At 43.5% G+C, this 25,396-nt stretch overlaps 1 protein-coding gene across 1 annotated transcript; it reads right to left on the bottom strand.

Annotated features, from left to right (window-relative positions):
• Nucleotides 1–1,151: 1,151 nt before the first annotated feature.
• Nucleotides 1,152–20,440, bottom strand: LOC129380113 (uncharacterized). The gene is made up of 5 exons (XM_055072340.2): nucleotides 20,325–20,440; nucleotides 17,849–17,978; nucleotides 12,635–12,780; nucleotides 6,793–6,925; nucleotides 1,152–2,496 (listed from the first exon to the last, which is right to left on the bottom strand). Exons 1-5 carry the CDS (start codon nucleotides 20,377–20,379, stop codon nucleotides 2,238–2,240), a joined length of 723 nt encoding a protein of 240 aa, XP_054928315.1. The 5' UTR covers nucleotides 20,380–20,440; the 3' UTR covers nucleotides 1,152–2,237.
• Between the last annotated feature and the right edge of the window lie 4,956 nt (nucleotides 20,441–25,396).

Below are 25,396 nucleotides of genomic sequence, written 5' to 3'. Positions count from 1 at the left end.
ATTTCTATAAATCTCGGACCCACGACCGCCTATAGCGGGGCGAGGGCGATGGCGGCTTGCTCGGCGTCTTCAAGGTCTGAATTGTGAATCCAGGCGCTATTAGAAATCTTGCCGCTGGAGTCGACCACGAGGACGGCAAAGGTCTTCCCATCACTCTACGCCGCGGCGTCGACGAAGCTTGCTTTGATGTCCTGTCGCTTGACCTGTCTGAGGATCGCTGCTGCTCTGACCTTGCGTCTTCCTTCGTTGTGGACAGGAAGGACATTTTCGGGGCACGGGGGCCACTTCGAACTTGTCTAGAATGCACCTAAAAATCGGGGTACCGACTATCGGGAATCCCGCAGGGTGGTAACCCAGCTCCTCGAGCATGCGTTTACCTGTCGCTGTGGTGGCCAGGCGAGTGAGTTGCGCACGTTCTTGGGCTTCGGCAATCTCCTCGGCGGCGCTATGTGCCCCCACCTTCAGATCCTCGGTAACGGTCCTGATGGGTAGCCCGAGAGCCCTTTTGACTACTTTGCGGATGAGAGCTGTGCAGACAGCAGCACAAGCCGTTGCTCGCCGTCGACGCCGGCCGGGCAGTTCAAATCGTTCTCGGGAAAACGACGCAAAGAGACAGACTTCATCGCTAAGACCCTGTAGTGCGTGCTGCCGAAAATGGAACGAGTAGGAGCCGCTGCTCTAGCTTATGTTGTTACTTTGCTGGGTGTGCCGCGCAGGCTTGTAACTTACTTATTTATTTATTTGTTTGCTTGTTTATTTGTTTATTTATTTATCTATTTATTTATTTATTTATTTATTATTTATTTATTTATTTATTTATTTATTATATTTCACCCGAATGCATCACAGTAGAGGGTTAGAACAACAATAACTACATTCCGTCTGCGCCAAGTAAGACAGCATCTTGCAACGAAGTGGTACAGACCTAAACACATTGTTTGTGGAACGTAATACGCAGTCTGAATATTACGGACCACTCTAAAGAAACAGAAAAGAAATATAAAGAGGGAAAAGAGAATTAGAAATCACAGACAATTTGCACATACAGAACAGCACACTATGTACATAAACAACACTGAAAATAACGTACAGACATGCGCTGTTATATGACAATAACTGCAGAGGACGATTGAGAACATCACAAAAGTTAGTCATGTGTAGCTTGAACGACTTCGATGGGTAATTTCTTGCACTGATTTACTGTACACGGAAAAATGAATTTTGATAAGCAGAGGTTCATCAACCTTTATTTTTAGTGGGCAGGCACGGCGTAGGGGGACATACGTTGGAGTGAGAGGACAATGATCTCTGTTGATCGTGCTGCATTTTAACGCTGTGCCCCGCAAGAAAGTCAATGAAATGCGCGTCCTGTGGACAGGTCAGGCCAATTAAGGTGCTTCTTTATCTCAGTCTCACTATTTCAAGGTCTTTATATTTTAGCCATCGATTAGGCTGTGTGGTTGTGTATTTGTTCCACACATATTTCCAAAGATCGCATATGCGGATCCCACATTATGGACGCATATCTAAGTACCGGTCGAATGTAAGCTATGTAAAGAATATCATTTAGTGCTTGAGGAGGATGTTTAAAATTTCTTCTTGTGAAATTCAAGGTGTGGTTGGCTTTTAATGTTATAGCGTCCATGTGAGTATTCCTTGTTAAGTCAGAAGACTATGTTACACCTAAATATTTCGTCTCGTTTGCTTCCGAAATACTCATTGCTTATATAGTAGGATGTTATTATTCGTTTCCATTTGCACGTTGTAGTCCGCAGCCTCGGTGTGACGAGATGTCTACGCCATCACGAATCTTCTTGCGTTTTATGGCCACTCGCAGACCGACACCAGAACTTGGCATGTCCTTCTCGTTACTGCTGACCAGGGCTACTTTTGTCAAATCAGCGGTCAGTGTGGCAGACTTTCCGAGACTCTTGTGACTCTAATGCCCGCAGAACTTCCAAAGCAGACATTTTCGACTTCATTTTCGCTAAGATCAAAGTGTAATACGTGGGATGAGTTCACATGATCACAAAACCAGAATGGTTTCTTTAATGAAGGAGTGAGAACAGCTTTCCTAAACAAGGTTGGATCTCTGGCGTTAACTCTGACGTTAGAAATCGACGTGTATGACCAGCATTTGTTTTGTACGTATGTCGTGTAAGGGATGTTATAGTAGGATGTTATTATTCGTTTCCATTTGCACGTTGTAGTCCGTTGTAGTTGTTGTTGCACGTTGGCTAGCTTTTGCGTCCAATGCTGCCAGCTGCTTCCAAGAGGAGCTCGACGAGGTTGCCGATCCGCCGATCTTTGGCATCAAGCTCTGGCAACTGCGGCAAGGACCTGCAGCCTTCCGAACCCTTCGTGTAGCGGCCGCAGACCAGGTTGAGCGTTTCACCGAACATCTGCTGGATGACTCCGATCATAAAATCCTTGGAGTCGACGCTCTCGCACGAGGCCAGGGCGTTTGATACGCAGTCGATCGCGTCATAGTGCGAGCTGCGATGCAAGAGAGCATTGTGGTACAACATATCAGTGAATGCCTGATCGACTAGAGCGAGCGATAAATGTTCGACTTCGTGATGAGCTTTTCCGTATGGTACGAATGGAAATTGAGGTGCGCTCGCAGATGCTTTGCGTAATAGGTGCAAATATGGTTCAGTGGATTCGGTTAGTCTCTGCTCCTGATCCCCAAAATGAAAAGCAAACACACATGGGTTGCGTCTATCTTATTTGGGAAAATTAGAACGCTGAGTATTCTAGAACTATTAAACACAGTAAATGACGCCTAGTTTCAATTGGAGAGAACCCGCCGTGGTTGCTCAGTGGCTATGGTGTTGGGCTGCTGAGCACGAGGTCGCGGGATCGAATCCCGGCCACGGCGGCCGCATTTCGATGGGGGCGAAATGCGATAACACCCGTGCACTTAGATTTAGGCGCACGTCAAAGAACCCCAGGTGGTCGAAATTTCCGGAGTCCACTACGGCGTGCCTCATAATCAGAAACTGCTTTTGGCACGTAAAACCACGTAAAAGAATAATCGGAGAGAGTAGCTTTAGTTTTTCGGCGTCTGACAAGAGCTAGCGAGCAAAAATAAGTTAGCACATAATGGGAACACTGAAGTAAACAAAATATATTGCGGAAGTTTGCATTTGAAGACATGATTAGTAAACGATAAGAATTTGAGATGCAATAGGTGTTCCTTGTTTGAACATATTAATTGCACTTTTATATGAAGTTGGTTGCTCAACTTCTTAAATTTCCGTGTTCGTGCTTTCGTTGTTTTGTTAGTAGTTTATTTGATGGCGATTTATTTATCTCCGGAGTGCTGCTGGCCCTTCATAATGTCTGTCAGTAGGAAAAGGTAAAGATATGACATAATAAGGAGCGTTTTACATTAACAGAAACCAACTTCTTTTGTAGAAAATAACACAACGTAGAGTAAAGTAATCAGCTGCAGAGAGTAATGTAGCGTACAGTAAACTGAACAGGTTTAAACTTCGATTTTATAAACAAAGCAACTAACTAGTCACCATGCTGAGAAATGTGAGTACAGAAAAATAGGCACAACATGACTATTTGTTGTAGATAATATGCTGTAGAATTGCTGGTTGCAGTTAAACCATCGGAAGTGTATTTCAACTGATAAAATTAGAAATAATTTTTCATCGAGATAAGCTGCAGCTAATCTTAGTGAAAATTTTTCACAGCAAGCTCCTGCTGCTTTAGATATTCATGACACTTTATCGCTTTGTTCTAGTTGCGGTTTCCGAGATCATGTTGGGGTGAGGTGTGATAGCACCGCCCATGCCCCGAGCTTCTCATTGCGTGTAGAAAACGCATAATGCAGTACCTAAGCATTCTTCAAGGTGTTTATCTGAGGGGGGATACCTAGAAATGCATTTTTTCCACATTTGAAGATCATTCAGGTAGACCGCAATGGCTCATGATGGTACTAAAGCCATGACGGTACCCATGTAATTCCAGTATTACCACAACACTTAATTTTTTTCCTTCCAGAATTGCCACTATGCGGCTGAAAAAAAAACCTGCATGTACTAATCCTCGGTCAAGCATTTTCAGAATAAAAAATACCAGCAAGACATTGGATACTTATACGCGGGAATAGTTGTTGCGTGATTATATTTAAAATCTTTTTAAAGTTCGTCTCTACCCTACTTCATAAGGGGGCGGTTTCTTCAGACTCAGTAAAAAATATTCGCATAAAGAAAGCTATTCAGCCAAGGTTCTTATAGGTAAATCTCGCGCAGCGCATGAAGTGATGCGAGCATGTGTGAAAACTTGTCAGGGAAAACTGCTTGCGATGTTTTGCGCGTGACAGATTCGGACTGAAACGCGCAATGATCTCAAGGTCTGCGGATAAACGTCTGAGCGTCTATTGCCAAAAAACTCTTAAGTGCCAATTGCTTCGAAAGGGAACTCCGTACCAACCCTGATGTTCTATATATTATTAATGAAAGCCGTCAGCAAATGAGAAAGTGCGCTTAAGAACGAAACGCTTTCTAGTGGATCTACTGTGCGTTCTCTTTTACCATTGTCACTCCGTTGTCTCCTCATACTTTGCTTAACCCTCACCGTATGGTCAACAAAATGAAAGTTAACCTACTACAACCACTGGGTAATTCCACTCATGCCTAAGGTTCTAAGCACTGAGCTGTGGCGTGATTACCGTTCTTCGAAATTTTATGGTGAGTTGCGGAGGGCCATGAAGATATTATGAGGGGTTGCGTGTGTTCGTCTACGTTATAGGACAGAATAAGCACTAATGTATTTATTTATTTATTCAAATACCCTAAAGGCCCAGCAGGCATTGTAGAGGCAATAACAAACACAGCGCTGTCTATGTGTGTCTGTTTCTCCCTACGTCCTCGTTGAGTCACGCTCACACACTCTACCATTCTTAATTTAGTTGGTAAGCGAATGTTTACAAGTTTATACGGCTGATAAAGCTAGTGTGTTTACTTCGTACAGCGATCTACTAATTTGCTATCGAAATCGGTGCTTCGCCTTTCGGAGAGAACTGCGATTTTTTTTTGTCCAAGGTGACCACGTGCCACTATTGGCGACCGTCGCTTTCTCACGTGAACTCAGTGAGTCGCGTTTGTTTACGAGCAATTACATGAGCTAAAGTAAAACGCGGGAAAGTCGGAAGATGGAAATTCAAGACGATGAGCAAATCGAGAAGAAGTTGACTAAAGTAGTGGTTCATCATACTTCATCGGTGCACGATCTTGACTGATAACATCCGAGAAACTTAGAGAGCAACACGAAAACATTGATGGATAAATCCTACTCACTGAAAAAAAAAGAAAAGGAACGGCATAGACTTGCATACAAAAATATGCGGAGGTTAGCCGATATAATGTTATTTTAAAGTAAGGGTACAAAAAGGAAAGAAGAAGTGAGAGAGAAATAAATTGATTCTGAGATTCAACATCTCCATCAGTGCACTTTCTGGACTGGTTACATCAGAGGAACATGGAGAGGAAAACGAAAACATTGGTTCATAAATCACTTTCGCCGAAAAAAAAAAACGAGAACAAATGGCACGGACTTGTGCACAAAAATAGGGAAAGAACATTATACAATGTCATGTCATTTTAAAGTAAGGGCACCAAAAAGAAACAGGAAGAAAGGCAGAAATAAGGAGATTCTGAGATTCTGTGTGAAATAACTGCAAAAATACGCAAAAAAAAGATTCCACGGGGAATGGGCAGCGCTGCACCCGAACTCGACACGTACGCGGAAACCGGCGTTGAAAGACCTGTATTGCTGTGAATCTTTTCCTAAAGCACAACAGAGACAAACTTTGGTGCGTATGCTTTTTTTCTTTTCAGAAATGTACACAACAGCCAAAACGTTTTGGAGTGAATCATGGCTCAATAATGACCTTTCGCTGCATCAGTAAATGCGGAATTAAACTGTCGCCTTCTGTTGACATGACGAATAGTCTAGAGAGGAGTTCAGTACACTGCACGCGTGGTGGCTTAGAGGTAAAAAATTACCGCAAACAATAGGACGTGGCATCCCACGTTCTCAAACTGCACCTATACCATACCAAAGAGCTAGTTTTAAGGTTCATCATGAGGGTATCTTTTGGGCCCTACGAAATCTTTGTAGGGCCGAAAAGAGGGCCTGGAGCCTTCTGGATCTCTCTTTCCACAAATTTCATTGTGTCCTCAGTTTGGTCACCGCTGAATTTTTTTTTCGGATGGGTATTTGTAGCGGTTCCAAACCAATCTTTGGTGTCGTTCCAGGCGGATATTTCGTTTGCCCCGTCAGCTATTCAGGTATATATGCCGCTTAACACATGGTATAGTAATATCTTGAAAACCATTAGCAAAAACAGCTTTTGTATCAATTTAGTTAGCCGATGGAACATTCACCTGTGTGGTACCTAATTTTTAGAGATACATTCCGCACATTCTATAGAATAACTAATTTTCCTTTTGTGTCTTTCTTCGTCGGTTCAGCATTTCTGCGCTCAACTTTCAATTGCGGCTTTTCATCTTGATGCGTAAAAAATGACGTACGTGAAACATCCAAGCCTGTCTTCTGCGATGAGGTTTTTCCGACATCTAAATCAGAGTGAGTAATTTCGTCGCAGAAATTTCGTCGCAGATTGAGTAAACACTTATGAACGTTTTACGCGTAACCTAAAAAAAAAAGTCAAAGCATTTTGGCGTCAACAGAGATTGTGTCGGCGTATCAACGGGGAGTCTCACTCCAAGCTATTCAAAGCAATTGCGTTTAGTGGATGAAAAAAATTCTGACCAGCACGCGTAATGAATAACTTCACTGGCTGGACCCTTGACGATGGCCCGTTCCAGAAGACTGTGGAAGGCCTTGAAGCACTTGTGGATGTTTTCACCATGAGCATTCAGGCATTTGATGTCTCTTTGGTACTCTGGTGTGAGAATTGAATAAAACAAAGAAAACCAAATTACTAATGCATTTACGTAGGCACCAGGGTTTTGCTTATTTATAGATACAAATGCATGTGGCGTCTCTATTTTACTTGTTATAGATATTAATACTAACATTGTAAGTGTAGTAATACAAGTAGACGTACACTCTGGACACGTAAGTTTCCTAGCGCCGACATCATAAAGATAACCAGTACTCATAAGTATATCAATAGTATCAGTGCGGGTTTGCAGGTTTTAGATATCTTTGGTCAAGCCCAAATTTGTAATTATCTCGTGTAAAAGGAACTATAGTTAAACATGGATAATTGCGGCGCCGGGCGTCATGTAACAACATGTGTAACGTGACACATGTAATTGTGGTTAAGTGCGTATTGCCTTGGCAACTGTTAATAACATGAATACAAGCTGTTCACCTACTAAGAAATAATCAGAATATCCAAGCCCGCGCTGCGCTTACAGTTATTCGAGAGGTGCATGCCTGTCAGCTACAATTTTGGTAATGTGAGCCTTCATAGATGGTTACCTTGTTTAATGAATAGTAGTGGCCTACTAACTAGTGATGTTACCGTCTGCTACAGAAAAAAACATACACGGCTTGCATGTTCTCATGAGTATGCGACAGAAAAAAGAAAGACATGGGAAAACAGCTCGGCAGCCAGGTGCCAGGAAAATCAAACTTAATACATGAAGTAGATGAAGTAGATTTCTAGTAGATGAAGTTACGTAACTTCATCTACTAGAAATATAAAAGCGCAGCTGAATAAAAAAAAATCTTACAGCCTAAAATTCTTTGTTTTGGCGTAATTTTGCTGTTATTTACTAAATAATGTAACTCTAGGCACATAACCCTCGAAAGGACCAGCTATCCAGTCTTCTACCTTAAACTCCAGTGACTTAGGAATGTCAAAATGAACAAAAGGGGAAAGAAACAAACGCAGATAAAAAAAAATGGTGAAAGACATGACCATAAAATAAATCGCGCATAGCCATCGCGCCATCGCGCATCGCGCATAGCCAGCTATACTGTATGTATAGTGAGAGTTGAGATGGATCGGCAATAAACTAAATTGCAGTTAGTTTGTGGCCGTTACAGCGCAGTTACAGCGTTCGTTGCCAGAATAGTCGCTAATTGTACAGCCACTACGTGACAAACAAAAAAAGAGAACATTGCAACCGCAAGGATTAAAGTGGAATTACGTATGCTACTTGTATACAGTACATTCCACAAAGTAAAATAGGAAATATTAGTGCACATTCGCTTGATCGTCCACGAAGTAAGTCAGATATGAAAGCATGCATAAACAATTGTCATGGCAGCAGACTGTATAATGTCGCTGTCTATTAGAAAGTAACGAAATACTGTCACACTATGTCCACGCATGGCTCGAGGCCAATAACCTTGCCCAGCCGGTTCACTTAGCTACGTGGGGAACCTCGCAGCCGGCCATATTGCAAGAAATTCCACAGACGCATTTGTTACGTTACAGTGCATGCAAGCATCTGATAGTCTATTCATTATCCTGCGCATGAAGCCGCGTAGGCCACTTCTAAGCGTCAACGATAAATGAGCGTGTTGCAAGAGGGATCGGTACGTTGTTATTTCCTTGAGCGCCAAAGAGACTCAATCCGGAATAGCAGAGATGGTTTTGTCTCGCCGTGGAACCGCAATGCATCACAGTCTGCATAAAAAGTGCTTTTCCTTTGACGTTGAATAACACACAGGGGTCAACGCATCCAACGTGTATGTGCCGCGTCGGCCAATCTGTCAGCTCCCTGACTTCCTTCAGTACTTACATGACATCAAATCCACCGAAAAGTGACTTGGTGGCTAGGCAGAATCAATCTGTAGGCTTTTTGAGATTTCGTTAGGTAATAAACAACTACTATGGCAGTATGTGCGTTTTACTTAGCGTCTACAGAGGCGACCTCAACTGAGAACAGAGTATTCATCTGCTAACGGAAACACTTTCCAGCGCTAACTTCGCAGCTTGCAGAAAAGCGACAATTTCGGCTGCCGCAGAAGACATCTGGCGAACATTCGGTAACTGTGGCTCACATGACTCAGAGCGACGATAAATGGCGCCGTCAAAAAATCATCTGTTCGTGACCCCTTTACGAAAACAAATGCAAAGTCCTGCTGACGGTTCATTTGAAGAAGTGTTAGACATTTTGCTTCCAAGGGATCAAGAGATTATCTCTTGTAAATGTTCGCAGCTTGGGAAATCGCCAAGTAGGCTGTTAATGCTCATGGCATAGAGGATGACGAAACAGATAAACAGACAAAATTATTCGCCTGAAATGTAACAGCAAGCTCAGCTTTCCAGGATTCTGGAAAGGCGCAGCATTACAGGTCTTCCAAGTTATCGGAAGTGTGTCACATCCCTGGGCGCGATTGTATATGCTGCATGATCCGATGGTCGAACATTCCAAAGCATCTCGTATTCAACCGCATGACAGCCAGACGAGCTTTTACTTCTCATACATTGGAACATAAACTACAGCTATGCTGCGTTGCAGCCTTGAGCTTTATTTGACAGAATTTTGGCTAATGTCGAAGGTACAATTACCCTGCATTGTTTAGCGGTTTTACGGACTATTTTATCACTGGCAATGTAGATCGAGTTCGTTATTGAAGATTGTGCAAGAAATCTAGGTAGGTTTCCCTAAAATTATGCTAGGCTACCACAAACGAAGAAAATGGGCTATGAAATGATACACACCTATGTGAACACACACACAATATAGTAAGAATGTCAAGTACGTACGACGCAGAGACACACAAACACACACACACATACAATCAAACGAACACACACAAAGGCACACAAAACTTCACTCTGAATATCAAAGTGAATTGCAATATCTCAGTGAGTGCAAAAAACTTCAGGTAATCGAAAATTATCTTCGTAGCGCAGGACACAGAAGTTGCGCTGGTTCAAAAATGTCTCTCTGCTCAATGAAAGATCCACAAGGTAGATTTATTGCATACATAAGAGTGGTGCTGAAGAACTGCAAGGTTCCAGCCTTGAGCCAATTAGGCTATCTAAATCCGTCCGTACACCGTACTAAGGATACAGTTTCAATCATGGCTGCCGTATTTTCAGGAAAATATTTATTTACATCGTTGGTTACATCACCAACTACATCCATAAGAATCCGTCATGCTGACAGCGAGCGAGAGAGTGTTATGTCGCACCCTTTACAAAGTAAGCTGTGCGAAAAGTACTTGTTCGCGCTTATGACGTGATGTGCAACTTCCGCATGCCATGTTGCCTTGACAGGCGAGCTAGTACTTAGGTACATCGTGTACGTTTTGATGGTGCGAACACAGAATTCTTTAACATTTTGAAAAGGTTACCAATGTTACCAAGATAGAAATGTTAGCAACGATTTCGTCGCCTATTTCTCCAGAAACTATAAAAATGTTATCGTTTTTTTTATGGGGTTGGTTTTACGTGCGAAAACTACTTTCTGATTATGAGACACGCCGTAGGAGGCAGGGGGGGGGGCGATTCCGGAAATTTGGACTACGTGGGGTTATTGAACGCGCACCTAAATCCAAGTACACGGATGTTTTCTCATTTCGACCCCATCCAAATGCGGCCGCCGTGGCCAGGATTCGGTCCTGTGACCTCGCGCGTAGCAGCCCAACACCATAGACACTAAGCAACCATTGTGCGTTAGTAATCTGTTAATTAATGATAATATGGAGTGAAATTAATGCCTTCTCAATTAACCAGTTTTCGCAATCATGCGTGTGCAGTCAATTGAATCAAACGAAGAACAGGGAAGTTTTACGTTCAGTGTGCCACGAACATATCGGGCGTCAGTTTGTATGGTTCTTCAATCGGGGATGAGGAAGCAGAGCAGTGAAGTGTGAACATTGCTATTTCTGTTCTTGAACGAAAAAAAAAAATAATTCTTAGTTTCCACATGCCGCAACTACCATTTGATTAGGAGGCGCGTCGTAATGGGGTAGTCCGAATTGATTTTGACCACCTGGAGTTCTTTATTGTGCACCCAATGCATGGAAGACGGGCGTTGTTGCACTTCGCCCCGATCGAAATACGGCTGCCGCGGTTGAGATTTGACCCCGCGACCTCGTGCTTAGCCGTTGTTAGGGCTGCCACCAATTGTTACGGCGACTGAGCTTCGGCGACCTTCAGCAGCGTCTGCTTGGAGCTCGGACCAGGTTGACCATCGGATAGGGCTTGGCAGGGAAGACGAGGTGATGTAAAAACAATAACGCAAGTTTAGTACATCATTACGGATGTGCAGTGCGCTCCAAAAGAAAGTGCAGAAACGTTCCGCGTGCGTGCTCCTGCACGCTAAGGCTGAGATCTCTCCACGTGACGGGTCGCTGGTTTTCTTGTACCCTCCACCACTCGGACAACCTCGTTTTCTCTCGCCCCCTAGCAGATGGCCTTGTCAGGCCAGGTCGGATCAACTCGCACAGAGGTATACGGAGAGAAACCACTCCCTGGCGTAGAGGGCTTGAACGTACGACAAAGGAGAGTAGGATTTGCACTGGCGCATAATCCCGTCGCCCACACCCGACGGACAAGTCTTTTCGTGTTGACGAGCGTGACGATTAGGCACGCCGTGTCCCACGCGTTTGACATCCGTTCCATTCATTGCGGCGCGAAGTGACCCGTAGCACCGTGCAACGCTGTAGCCACTAGACCACCAAGGCGGATATTTTTGATCGACTGAAAGTTGAAGTTGGTAAGGTCTCCTATTACTAAAAAAAAAAGCGTGCTGACATGGACACAATAAGCTTAATTGAATGAACAGTTTGCTTGTCTAATTTAATTGAATTGCATTGAAAAGTTTCATTCAATGAAACAAACGCGTATTTTCATCCGAAAGGTTACGCAGTGTCGGATAAAAAAGAAAGCACTAAGCGTATCTGCGTATGCTCATGGAAAGGCAGCGCGTACCAGTGTATGACGGACACGTGCGGGTAGTCGCGAAAGATAACTGCTTATGGGCATGACAATTTCTCCTTGTGCAAGGTTAGTGGATTGGCTTATGCACGCTCTACCGCTGATAATGGCAGGCCAGGCGTCAATCATCAGGCGCACTTCGCTCTTATGTCTATGTGCTACAATGTCTGCAGATTTAGTACACTCGAAATCACGACCTCGTAGCGATATGCTAGATGCTATTCGACCGGGCGACGAACGTTGATGTTCGAATAATCATTGATTGGTTTCCCATTGTGCCGCTGCTGTTAACTGAGTTTTCGACTTAATGACTGGCTTCCGCTGTCAAAGTGAGGTGATTTATGCTCAGTAGAATGCGGACCTTGGTTCCTAGAAGTGACATTTATTAGAGATGCGCATGCGGTGTACTGTGCACCACTCACGCAACTCGAACACTGTAGTCGGGCCGCACTGCGTACCGCGTGCTTTTTGCACCACCGGTGGGTGCTGAGGACGCCATGCTGATGCATTGCGGTATGCACTGAAATCAATGGTCTTTGCGCCAGGTGGTGGCCGCGGTTGGTTCCACCCCTCCCCTCCCCCCTGCGATCATACAGTGCCCACCGCTGGCGCGAAAAGCGCCGGCCGTCATGCGGGTTGGTTGTCGCATTTGCATCGCTGAGCGCTGTACGTGCTGAATAAAAAAAAGCGAGAGAGAGAGAGAGAGAGAGAGAAGGGGTTCAGAGCGAGAGAGACACACACCTTTGTATGGATCCGAGCCCACGTTGCAGATAGCCTCGATGTGCTCTTCCAGCGCCTCCACTGCTACCAGTGCCGCGGCACGGGCGAGGCCCTCCGTGCAGTTAGTGATGAACTTCAGCGCGCACGCGATCTGCCCCTTGTTCGTCCTACGAGCGCGCCACACGTAGTTATCAATATCGGTATCAATATCGACTAACAGGGATGTGGCGGGAGCGAGGCAGGTAAGAGAGCTGCCGTCCGACGCATGAGTTCTCTGGCGTCACGAAATGTAGCCAATGCCAATATTAATCTGTAGGAGTCCGGCTCACCTCTTCCTTCCATCCTCAGTGAAGAAAAAGGCTAATTATACCTTACACCCTGGCATATGCTTTCAGTTGTCGTGTTCATTCTTCTCTGCCAAATGTGGGAGATGCTGAAAGTCACACATAAAAAAATAGAGTGACAAAGCAGAGGAACGAGGTCTTATGAACACAAAGAATCCCTAAAGAAGAGAGCTTCACAGGAAGATTGAGACTAAGTGATGAACAGTAGCGAATCAAAGTAAATCGCAGACTGAAAACAACGTTTCGACAAAGGTATTATTCTGCGTTGCGGCAGAGACAAGTCTATTCTTCGAAACATTGGCTCTTGTTTGACTGTATGTCAGCGCACTCAACGAAGAGGACAAATACATGTTGAGGGATTTATTCATTTATTTATTTATTTTACCCGCAAGTGCACAAATCTTTACAGAGGGGAGTGGCGCGCATGAAATAACAATACAAAATATCAAATATAGTAGCATCTACAATACAGATGGGCAATCAATGTTAGGCTAACACAACAAAAAGTTGGAGTAAAGGTACAACGCGAGAAACATCGTATATAAAAAAATTAACGCACGCACACACGCACACATTTCACTCGTAATCAAATAAATGATTCTGTATGGCTGCGCAAAATAAGTCATGGTCCGAAATGAAAATGATAGCGGAGGGAAGCTGGTTCCAGTCATTAAACGTGCATGGGACGAAAGAATGAAGACAAGTGTTTGCGCGGCAAGTAGTAGCGTGTACCTTGTGGTGATGCTCTAAGTGGACTGAACGATAAGATGGGGTCGTAACGAATTGAGATTTCAAAACTGGATGATGGTATATCTTATGGATATACCATGTAGCCCTTTATTTAAATATAGAGCGGTTTACCGGCGTAAAATTATTCGCCTTCATGTTGCACTGCAATGGAGGGCGAAGAGAAAGCGAAATATCCAAGAGAAAGGGCAGAAGTGAAAAATAAATCAAATAGCACAACCTGACATCGTGTACAAATTTTACGAAACCTGCGAGTCATGTTGACTCGACTATTGACTTTTTATACGATACACACTAGGGCCTGCATAACAGCTCGAAATCTGAGGCACCGCCAATCGATTGGCCATGTACCTTTTTTGTTTGCTGCTTCGAAATACAACGAAAACGCAGTAGCAACTAATGTAAACTGACACCTTTTTGATCCAGCTCAACACACCCCTTATTGAACCACCGTTGCTTACATGAACACAAGTTTGTTAAACAATGGACAGGCTGCAGAACATAACGTCATGAATTTGAGGTGTCACTGCTGTCATGGTTTGCATGGGCCAATTATAAATGTATTGATAAACTCCACTCGCGTACCCGAAACAAATCCACCTTTTCACTGTGACGCGTAGCGTGCGCGTACTCGTGCATACTCGCAACTCCAGGTTCTAGTCCTCTGCAATGCACGCACAAAGCTTAGGATTTATTTTCCTCACTGAACGTTGCATAGGGGTGAACGGAATGCCTCTACCATTCCTTCACTTGAAGTTAGATGTCATGGCGCAGTAATTAAAATATGTAGCCCAATTCGAAAAGAAAAAAAAAAACAAAGAAAACCTTCGTTGGGAGAAAGTTGAGGTTTCGGATTGAGTCGCGTGCTTTTCGCCTGCTCGGGAAAGAATTTTGGAAGAAGGACAATGACAAATGGAGAGGGGAGGATGAGGAGGGGAATTTCACAGGAATGAGGAATTCTCGCTCAACGGCATGAGCAAACGACATGGTCACGGGAAGAGAACTCATCAATTCAAACACAGCCTGGATATATCTTTATATAAAGACCTATTTGTGTGCTCCGTAGAATGGAGGTTGCCATATACATGAGATTTGCGAAGCTTGGTTTCAGCTCGCGATTACTTTTGTCGTAAACATCAAAAAAAAACAAAAAAAACGAAGCACTCACTGCGATAGAAAGTTCTAGCGTCGCGCTTTAATTTCAGGGCTGTGATGCTGACTATAGGCGCGTGTGACTAACGCGAACGCGACGTACGTGTGTGTTCCAAAATTACTGGGCGCCTTGAAGGCTTTAACAAACCAGGTAGAGCCTGTAATGACATCACGCAGGTGCCACTACATGCTGCCTGTAAAGAGCTGCCCCAGTAACATTACGTCACTTTCAAGTTTGAGCACTGGCACAGTTTTGTACTTTTCATATTTAATAGTGTGAGAACATTCAAGATAACAAGCGTGTGTTGTGGGTGTTATTTGTCATGAGGTTTGTTTGTGCGCTGCCGTTCTCGAAATTTCGAGGAATGATTTTGTCGAACACGTATATGTAAGTCTTTATACGAGAAACTTAACAGATTTAATTGTGTAGCAATAAACTCCTGCACATAGTCATGGATAAGCATGGAGCCCCACTGCGATGGCGATGACGATGACAAAAGTTGGCTTGGAGTGTCCATACATTTGCTATCGCAATGAAAGACCCACTGATCACTTGTGATTTGTCTTTTGAACACTTCTGTTACTATTCTTTCTTTTTTTTTCTTTTCTTCATTCGGAAGATTGCCTTGCGGACTCTTACCCCCACATTAAGAAATGCCTCTTAACTTGAAGCCCATGCTTGACTTGATCTAGATTGCTCCTGGCATGAACGTGCTCAATACGCTCATTGCGTATCCTTCGGTGCGTTCACGACAGGTTTCATTTAAATCGTCCATCATTGACTTCAAGTTAAGATGCATTTATGGATGCGGTGGTTACTCTTTGGGCAATTTAAATGGCCGTAACATTCACCTATTCGCTCCAATTCGCGCTACATTCACATCAACGTGGTCCCCCTTTCGAGGGAAACCTACTCTGAATGATTCGCCGCAGTCTGACGTCGCCGCTGTCTCGACGAGTTAATTAGGCCGATACTGAATACAGAGTGCTGAAGTATGTTTCTCGGTGGGCCGATATTTTTGCCACTGCACGATTTAAAGTGCTCCCGAAGCTTTTAGTGTCATTTGTAATGCGGGCTGATCTTGGAAGCATTGCAATCAAAATCGTGGGACGCTTGTCCTTACAATGCTTACAATGTCAGTTCTAAAAACACTTTAATAGATGAAAACATGGCCTTGTAGCGGGGCGTCCACAAAAATGATCTTGGTCAGATTTATGACCCATGATTTCAATGCGGTGCATAATAGGGACCAATTAAATACTCTTTGATATGAGTAAACCGTTTGCTGCAGTTTGCCATGATCTCCTTACTACAAATCTCACGCGAATAGACATACCTTCTTCCATCACTGCCCCGGTATCAAATTACCTGAGCAATAGATAGTGCGTTGTTGGCTTTAATGGACAGAATTCTATTAGCTAGAAGGTCCCTAGCGGAGCTCCTCAAGCATTTGTTCTTGAGCCTCTTCTGTTCCTACTGTTCATGAATGACATTTCGTCAGCAATTCTACACTCTTCCTTCCTTCTATATGTTGACAAGTTCAAGCTGTGTAAAACTGTCAATATGGTTCTGGACTGCGATGACCTCCAAAAAGACTGTTTTTTTCACTCTCAAACAGGCGTAGATACAATAAGCTAGTCTTAAATGCTTCGAAAAGTACGTGCCCGGAAAAAACGCCATGTGCAATTACCATACAATCTCCGGCATGCTCCACTGCCCAAACTATTGCTGTGTATTTCGACAAAACGCTAAGTTTCTCTTCACATGCTAAATATGAGAAACAACAGGCCATTCGCGCTCTTGGTATTGTTTGCCGTATGTCACATGACTTCCGCCCTAGTGTTGCCTTTCTGAAATTGTATTCTACTTTGCGCCTTCCCCTACTAGACTATGCCTCTGTACTGTGGGGTGGAACGAGCAAATCTAATTCTGACCTCACTGAACGCGTCCGAAATAAACTGATATCTATTTTCAGACACCGCCTTTGCTATTCTGGTGACCAGAGGTCAGCCCTCTCAAATTTACCTCAACTCAGACTCTAAAATCAAGACGCAATAAGACAGACCAATTGTTCCTTGTTAAGGTGGTCTATCGCATTACACATTGCCCATAACCTCTCAATCACGTGCAATTTTCCGCTCCAGAAATGTACACCAGGAAGCAACGCGCATTTTCTGTCCGGCCTTATTGCAGTAAAGACTGTCGTATGGCTCCACTCCAAAGAACATGTAATAAGTATGCTGCCTGTACTCACATGTTTCATAGTTCATTTCTTGTGTTTTCTATAAATATAGAAAATCATGCTGTATGATTGACTCCCTTTTACACCCGCCTCTTCGTTTTCTGTTTACCAATTTGTTTCTCCATGTATAATTGTTTTGTACGCATATGTCTTCTTTGTACATTTTGATTTGCGTACTACTTTTCAAGCGCACTAGTGCGAAGGCCCCGTAGCTATTCCTTGACACTATAATAAACTTTTGATTGACTATTATTATTACTACTATTATTAGATCACCGGAGAACATAGGCATTTTCATGTTTCAATTGAAGGGTACAAAAGATAAAATACATCGTAACTGCTCTGAAAGGCGCGTCACGTGAAGGCTAAGTACTCTCAAAATTTTCACAATAATAATGAATGCGTTCAAGCCACTCGCACTTGGCAGAATCATTGTTGAGTTATCAGCCACCCGCTGTCACCGTATTTGTGCAAAAGGAAGCATTCTTTGGACAACCTTGGCAATGATTTTGTACTCTCAGGAGAAAGCTGTGTCGTAATTAGCGTCCAATTCCTTGGCTCAACATCGAGTACTACCATACTGCAAAGCCATTCGCACACTGAACAGCTCGTAAATAGATTTGCCGGCCGATACTAACAGGTGCCGCGTTAGGGAACGTGGCTAGCCAATTACAAAGAGCTCTTACCATCGACAAACTTGGTCAATACGGCCTCAAGTGCCTCTCAATGAACAGATACGCTTCACTCACTTGCATCCGTCGTCGAACTCATTCCCGGACTCGTGCAGGTATGGGCCTTTGGTGTATGGAATGTAGTCTTCGTCGCACGCGTGCAGGGTCTCCACCTTGCAGCCGGCGTTTAGCCGTAGCTGGCACGTGGCTGCGAGAAAATATAGGGTCAAGCGCAGGCCGCGAGTCGGGATCATAATTATCATATCTGAGAATTCCACCCTGCCCGCTGTTGAACAGAGGCGATCGCAATGGGCTCCAACTGCACCAGCTTCTATGTCACCCTGGCATAGATCGCTTTGCAGCGCCGCTTCATGGGCGCGACTATCTTTGACACGTGACGGCGCAATCAATGAGCGCCTTCTGGCTTCCCCTTCCCGATAACGGCGATGTGCTCAGTAAATAACGAAATAACCTCTTCTTGTTTTCTGGGTGTATTATTATTTGCCACGAATGCAGCGCTTTTCACCGAAAAAGCAGGCGGAAGCGAAATACTGGTAATAATCGAACAGATGGCCTTTTGTTAGCCCTATCGCGGTGAGCGAAAACTCCAAGTCGACACATGCGTGTCCTCCGATGAAGCGATACCCGATTACACTGTTCTCACGTAGCAGCACATACCTTTTACTCCTTCAGAACTGCGTGCTTGTTTGTGGCGGAGATCATGTGCAAGCAATTTGTCGATAATACTGTTTTCAGTGCCATTAAAGTGTACTTCTGTTCTTTTCAGTACCTGTCGCGACCATAATTTCTCTTGAAGATGCAAGAACTGAAAGTTACTAAAAATGCATAAACTACAGCAGTCAGAGCTATATATATACACATAACGGTTCGCCCCTTTTGTAGGTACGCTGTCACAGAATCAGTCATTCGAATGCAAGAAAGCTAAAAGAACTTAAAATTCTGCTCCAAACGGGCCTTCTTGTTTTGCGCTTCAGTGTAAATGCTGCCAGTTATGGAAAAAAGCACTTTTTTTTTTATAACTGTGCTCGGAACAACATAGTAAGGCAAATGTGCTTAGTTGAAATGTGGTCACTCTTTATCATCATGACTGTCATCACAATGTATTGTCACTACGCGGAAATACGAGTTGTGATAAGTAGTCTCCTGCTGGTAATAACATACGTATTACGGGAGGTGAACGTGCACATGAAACAAACAAGAAGTTGTGTTGGCGTGAGCTTATGGCAGTATACTGCGCTTCCTTAAAAGGAACTTCTAACTTGCCCGTGTCTTCACACTGTAACGAATGATTCTGCACACCAACATTTAGTAATTCACAATTTTGTATAAGAGCAGCTAGGGACCAAACTAAAGGTTAGCTGACCGATAATTTTTCGTTCGAAAAGAGAATTGTGCATGCGTCATCCAAGAATTACCAACTTTACATCATACATAATATCTGCGCGTTGATAACTAGCTGTAATCGGAATGTACAGCTTGAGACTGTCACGTGTGATTTTGCGACCCTTTTCCCTGCGTTGTGAATTGTTTTTTGCTGTATATGTACAAATCCTTAATAAATCCGAATAAATTTTCAGTTTGGAGACAGCACTCGTATTCTCCACTCCTTTGTAAATTGTCCTAGATCATAATTTTCTTTTGTACCTTTGATCTATTCCAAGTAGGTTAAGTTGAACTGTTGATTCAAGTTGGACCCACTTACCGGTGACGTAGAAAGGTGGACGTGCAGGCAATTACTACAACGCGGCTTGCAGCTAAAATATCGAAAAGACCCCCACGCACCGACATGACACCTAAAGTGTATTGAAAGGGGATGAAAGAAAGTGCAAAAATCTCTTAACGCAGGTTTATTGGGGCACGATGTATCAGGGATTCTTACGATGGCTTTTACTGGAAGAAGTGGTTGAACGACTGTTCATTTACTGAAAGGTCAGGAAAAAAGCCACTAAGGTCTTCTACAAAGACATTTTGAGAGTCGTCTCTTTTGTAGCAGAGACAACCGACGACGACGTCGTTACGATGCGATAGAGTGATGAATGCCAAAAGATACAGTATAGAAATTCAAAGCATTGTTGTTGAGATCAGTACGTACTCTGGAACATAAATATTCCTGTAAATGCAAGCCTTAGCCTTTACAATGAATAAACGTGGCATAAATATGGAAGAAAATAATAAAGCTCTTGTTGAGAAAGACAGCAGTATAGCCAGGAAAAACGATCGATTCGGGCAATCTAACGTCCCAAAGGGACAAGGGAGCCTTAAGAGACGCCGTAATTAAAGGCTTCCGATTATTTTATCAAAATGTCTTTTTTTTATTTTTGTTTCAAAGTCCATCTAAATATAGGTAACACGCCCACTGTCTTTTACTTTAATTAAACTCGCCTCTATCGAAATGCAGCCGTGGCGGGCGCTGATCGAACCCGCGACTTCGTGCTCGGCAGAGAAACTCCGCAGCCACTGATGAACTGCAACAGCGGTTAGGCACCGAAATTCAGTGAAGGAACCCGCCACGCACTCGAAGAAGAAATCTCACCAAGCAGCGGTGCCGCCAGAAGAATGAAAAGGCTGTAACCATGTCCTGAAGCCATGACGGGACAGCTGCGGCCTCGTGCAGTTTTCGATGCCAAATGACCGGTCGTCGTATGTCTCCGGAGAGTTATCGCATAGTCCACACGATAAACACACACAGACACAGAAAAAAAAAAGAGCGCTGAGAAAGGAATCTCGAGAAAAGGTCAATGTCGTTTCAAGACCTGTATCAGCGTTCCCTTCGTTGGTACTATTATAGGACGCGACAGGTTTTCAGGCAGTGACAGTATTTCCCCTTAGGAGGCGCGCTAACAGAGGAAAGGAGTGAGAAGGAAAAACAAGATAGTAAAGGAAGGCGACAATCCTGTTTATACCTGTAGTCGAATGAAAAATGCGCATGCGTGCTAGGAAGTAGCGTGTGGTTAGCGGAGGCGCGAGACTGCGACTGCTCGGCGAAACGTATTTGAAGCAGGGACGCCGTTGCGTCAGATTAGGCATGTTCCTGTCACGCTCGTCTCTTTGGCGCGTGATCGCCACGTTATGACCATTACATCCCTTACTCGTTTCGCTAAGATGCAGACAAGCGCTGTCGTAAATGAGACTTGAAAAGTGCTCTCGTTGGGCGCAATCAGTTGCAAAGTATGAAGCGACATGCAAATGAACCGGTCAGTGGCCGGGCTGCGTTCGTCCTCATTTCATAACTGATGCTTCAACTACCACCTGAGGCGCATTCTGTTGCATTACTCGCTGAAGCGCATCAGTTATCCATGAGGTTTCAAGCAGATCAGCGAGCTCTATGTCATATTGAACGTTTGCACCGCTCATCGAATGGTCAATCGCTCCTTCGTCGTCTGATTCACCGACCGTTTTCTCGCATGTGAGACAATGGCGGCATTACTTACGAACATTGCTGGTATTTCTGAGCATGCGGCTTCAGTTACGCCTCCGCCTTCGAAATATATCGCCAAACACGTATTCCCCATTTGTCTCCCAATCTCTGACATACCGAAAAAGACTGGTATGCCAGTTTCGGCAATATTCCAATTGGGCCAGTTGCACATGTTAGAAATATTTCCAGATCATCTTAAAGTATCCACTGATGGCGTCTGTACACAGCGACTGCCAAGGCACCTTTGCAGCTTCTTTTTTTTTCTACCCTTCGAATATACCCTGCGTATATTTCTTATGCCCCATCCAGCCTCGCCAACCACAGCGGAGCTAGCAGCGATTAATGTGGCACTGAAATACGTGTAAGAGGTGTTAAACAAATTGAAGATTGCCATATTGTGGATCTTACGCTGAGCGACGGCTTCGTAACATTTTTAAGCCCGTAATAAACGCTCACTGGAAAAAGACGAACAATTACGGGTGCAATATCTAAATGTACACATTTGACGATGAGCAGCAATAGAAATTGCGGGCACACAATAAGCAAATAGCGCAAATTTACGTTGCAATCTAGGTAATACAAATCAATATGGCGCAGTTTGTTTAATTTTAGGCTTAACTGCTGCCACTTGTAATGTGCTACACTAAAGCTCTCTATTCAAAACAAAAGCGTCAAGAATACTACTCTGGGGCACACTGCAATGAACTGGAAGCCTCTCTGTAAGGGACCCATCTAAGCTGACACTGCGATAGTGATCTTTTAGATAGCTATTGAAAAATTATGCAGCCTTTCCACATTAACCATATGATTCCAGTTTTCCGAGCAAGAGTTCACGATAATGCATGGTCGAAGTACTTTCTGAACATGATAAAAAAGACCGAATACCAACTTTACTGCGTCGTAAGATTGAGAATGTACTCTTCTTGAGCAAATCAAGCACATTTCGTGCTTAATCTCTTGATCAACTTGTGCTGAGATTGAACCAATACGGTGTGACCGTTGCAAAGTTCAGTAAGTGGCTTAAGAATTACTTCCTCAAGTATTTTTGAAAAAAAAAAAGTGGAAGCACTGAAATAGGTCCCACCGCTTGCATTTTACGGGAGAGATACGCTGATTGCGACAAAGGTCAGAAATGAGTAAAAGGCATAGCGTTAGAAGATTAGCAGCGCAACTATGCTCGAATTGCATCAATCTCTTGGCAGGCACTGTTGTTGAGGCTTCCAATTGTATTTATTGGATACTTTTTGCTAATTAGTGCCAAACATATACAGTACATTATATAGGGAGATTGTAGAGTCCCATTTGAAGTGTTCTTCGGTTACTAATATTTACAAAGCACTGATTAAAACATTGGCATCTAATTTAACAGTGTTACCTATTCTTTCTGCAACGTGTCACCAAAGTGAGGCAACAAAGGCGCTAAATTATCGCTAAATTATTATGCTGCAAGTTTGCTAAACTACTGCGTGAACCTAAAATAATGTAGGCGTTTTGCAACATTTTAAAATAATATACGAGTAATATGGCTCGTAATAAACTCGTAATATGGCGTCAATCATCCACCAAAATATTTTCAAGTTTGTCTAGTGACCATGAAGTTGACCAATAAAGGGTACATTTACCACAGCTTATAGATGTATTTCAGTTTATTGATGTGCTTCCATGACCACAGAGGTTGACAGCTGAAATCCGGCGCCTACCTTCAGATTGTTGCATTCAAATTACAGCACGGTTAGAAAGAACAGCACAATTATTTTTCTAGAACCGTTAACTGGGCTTTGGAGATCGCAGAAAGTCAAGGGCTTACGGACACTTAACGCGGCCTGGTAGAAGAAATGACCCACTAATCACGTAATTCGAAGGCCTGATGAAAGTAAAAGTTTTTCCTCCTCCTCTAGCACAAAAGTGCACTTGTCCCCACATAATTCCTGTGCATTTTCCAGTGGTCGGTTCTCATGAAAGAACTAAACCCTGCGACGCGCACTTGGTTGCAGGAGGTTAACGAGGCGATGACAATTACCTCAGCAATTTATGCGATTCGAATAGTCTTTCCGTGCCTTGATCTACTTGAAAGTTCTGCTCATGAGTGGATCGCTCAAAAGCCTTGAGAAACAGAAGCGGTGTGTTCAGATTCGCCAAATGGCCACACTGATACGCACACCACACCTTAACAGTTGTCTATAAAAGAGCTACTGCGCAAAAACAGGCACGTGTTCGTGCTTGTCCATGTCTCTGTCCCTCTCGTACTTGCCCGTTTTTGGGCAGTATCTTTTTCGTAAGCGCATTGAACCAACTAGCCAACGACAAGCTTTATATTTATACACTTTATATATATTATTGTTCACCTGTTTTGTTATAACTCTCACAGTGAAATTCCCCGCAATAGGATTCGGTAAATTATTGCACTTCTACGCTTGCAAGCGTCCTACAATAAAGCGTATTTAGGTATGCCGCATAAGCCGTAGCGCTAAGACCTATTCTATCCGTTTTGTAAAGAACAAGAACTACGCATTTCTTAGCATGCATTTTGTGAGCGTGCAGTTTGTGAGCATGCAAATAAGAATTAAGTAAGAATACTGGGCTGTGAAGCACAAGCACAATGTGAAGGCCCCGGATGTAAAGACAACAGCTGCTTCGTCATGGTCAGGGAGACCACGCATCGCGAAGCCAGTTCTAGTGGCTTACATTTAGCTTAATAAACAAATGAAGCGCGTTTATGAAGGCAAAGTAACTCTCCCAACTGCAAAATCACTAAATTATCGCGAATTGTTCTATCATGTGGCTGAAGAAAAGTCGCTGGTTGCTAAACGGACAGGAAGTTTGCTAAATCTACCGGCGAATTCGCTAAAATGGCAGCAGTCGTTTTTCATCTGAAGACGCAATATTATTAATTTCGAAAGCTATAGCTTTAAGCGTTGTCTTCTCCGTTCCATTTATTTGGGCTCGCACTGTACTTGCTGGGACGCCCTATACGTTCACCATGCATCAAATGGCCCAGCAAATCAAACTACTAAACAGCTTAATTATTTGCAAAGTTTCACTGGAACAGGAACTTAGGTGTTTTTTTTTTCATAATGTATCTGAGCACTCACGCGGCAAGCTATATTTGCTTACTTACGATTCCTTTCTTTAAGTATTTGTTTTAATTTTTAAATTCTTTCAAATCGTTCTAGTCCTTAGTTGGTACGAACTCTTTGCGACAGCCCTTCTTTCTTTTAATTATTCTTGATAAGTATGGGCTCACCCAGGCTTTACGTGCTTTTCTGTAGTGTTTACTATGTAGGAAAGGAAAACTGCACTCGTAAATTGCTTTCAAAATACGTGGTAACTGTTCATCCGTGTTCCTTACACTGTCTATCTCGTGCACACTATCCCAGAATAAAAGTTGTTTTGAACCAAATGTAGAAATGTTTTGCTGCGTTATTGACTGAATCGCGATTGTTTTCACTGTGTTCTTTCTTTCTCACATATTTTTCCTGTAAAGAAAAAGCAAAGAGAAACAAACGTTGGCAATGGATCACTGTGATCAACTGTGAACATAATGCTGGAAAAGTCCGTCGAGGAGCGCACAATTGTTTCCAAGCGTTTTTTTTTTTTTTATCACAATTGAATGGCCTAGGGGCCCGTGAAGGGCCACACGAACGGCCGTTAGCTGGCCCAAACATGTTCATTTTCCCTCTAAATAATCTGTCGGGCTCGGTGCGCCAACGCTGGTAGTGGAGGGCACTGGGCGGGCGGAAACCTGTTGATATCAGTTTACTTTATTATTATATTTTCTGCTTTGCTTCTGTTCTTGCCGAACGTTATTCGCTAAGTACAGTCTCGCCCCAGCTTAAGCTAATTTTTTGTGTTCGTTTTTCTGTCGGCACCTCCATCAATTTAGTTTTCGTGCGCATACAATGACAACATACAGTATGCGTCAGCAGAGTGTTGATTTGGGCCGGTTGGTGGCCCATATGGAGGACGGAAGAAACCGCGCTTCAGAACAGGGCCCCAGCGTACGGCACACGCGACCTTGGCGCTCGCCTATGTTGTTGCCGTGTTCTTAAGTGCTCTTTCTTCCTTCACCCCGTCGATGAGAATCATGATCAATTTATTATTTGGCATTTATGTAGTTGCATATGAGAATATACAGGAGGATGACTCACAGCAATATATATAAGTCGGTTTGGCCATTTGTCGCCTTT

The sequence above is a fragment of the Dermacentor andersoni genome, chromosome 7 (assembly GCF_023375885.2).
Source record: "Dermacentor andersoni chromosome 7, qqDerAnde1_hic_scaffold, whole genome shotgun sequence".
Lineage (NCBI taxonomy): Eukaryota > Metazoa > Arthropoda > Arachnida > Ixodida > Ixodidae > Dermacentor > Dermacentor andersoni.
The sequence above is the reverse complement of the archived record's forward strand: the minus strand, read 5'-3'. Positions and strand labels throughout refer to the sequence as shown.

Bases quoted from the DNA above. Each gene is read 5' to 3' on its own strand.
- LOC129380113 (XM_055072340.2), bottom strand. From the start codon at position 20,379: ATGGCTTCAGGACATGGTTACAGCCTTTTCATTCTTCTGGCGGCACCG. The intron at 12,781-17,848 runs GTGAGTGAAGCG...GCGCGCTCGTAG, and splicing joins GAGTTCGACGACGGATGCAA to GACGAACAAGGGGCAGATCG. The intron at 6,926-12,634 runs GTGTGTGTCTCT...TTCTCACACCAG, and splicing joins GGGCTCGGATCCATACAAAG to AGTACCAAAGAGACATCAAA.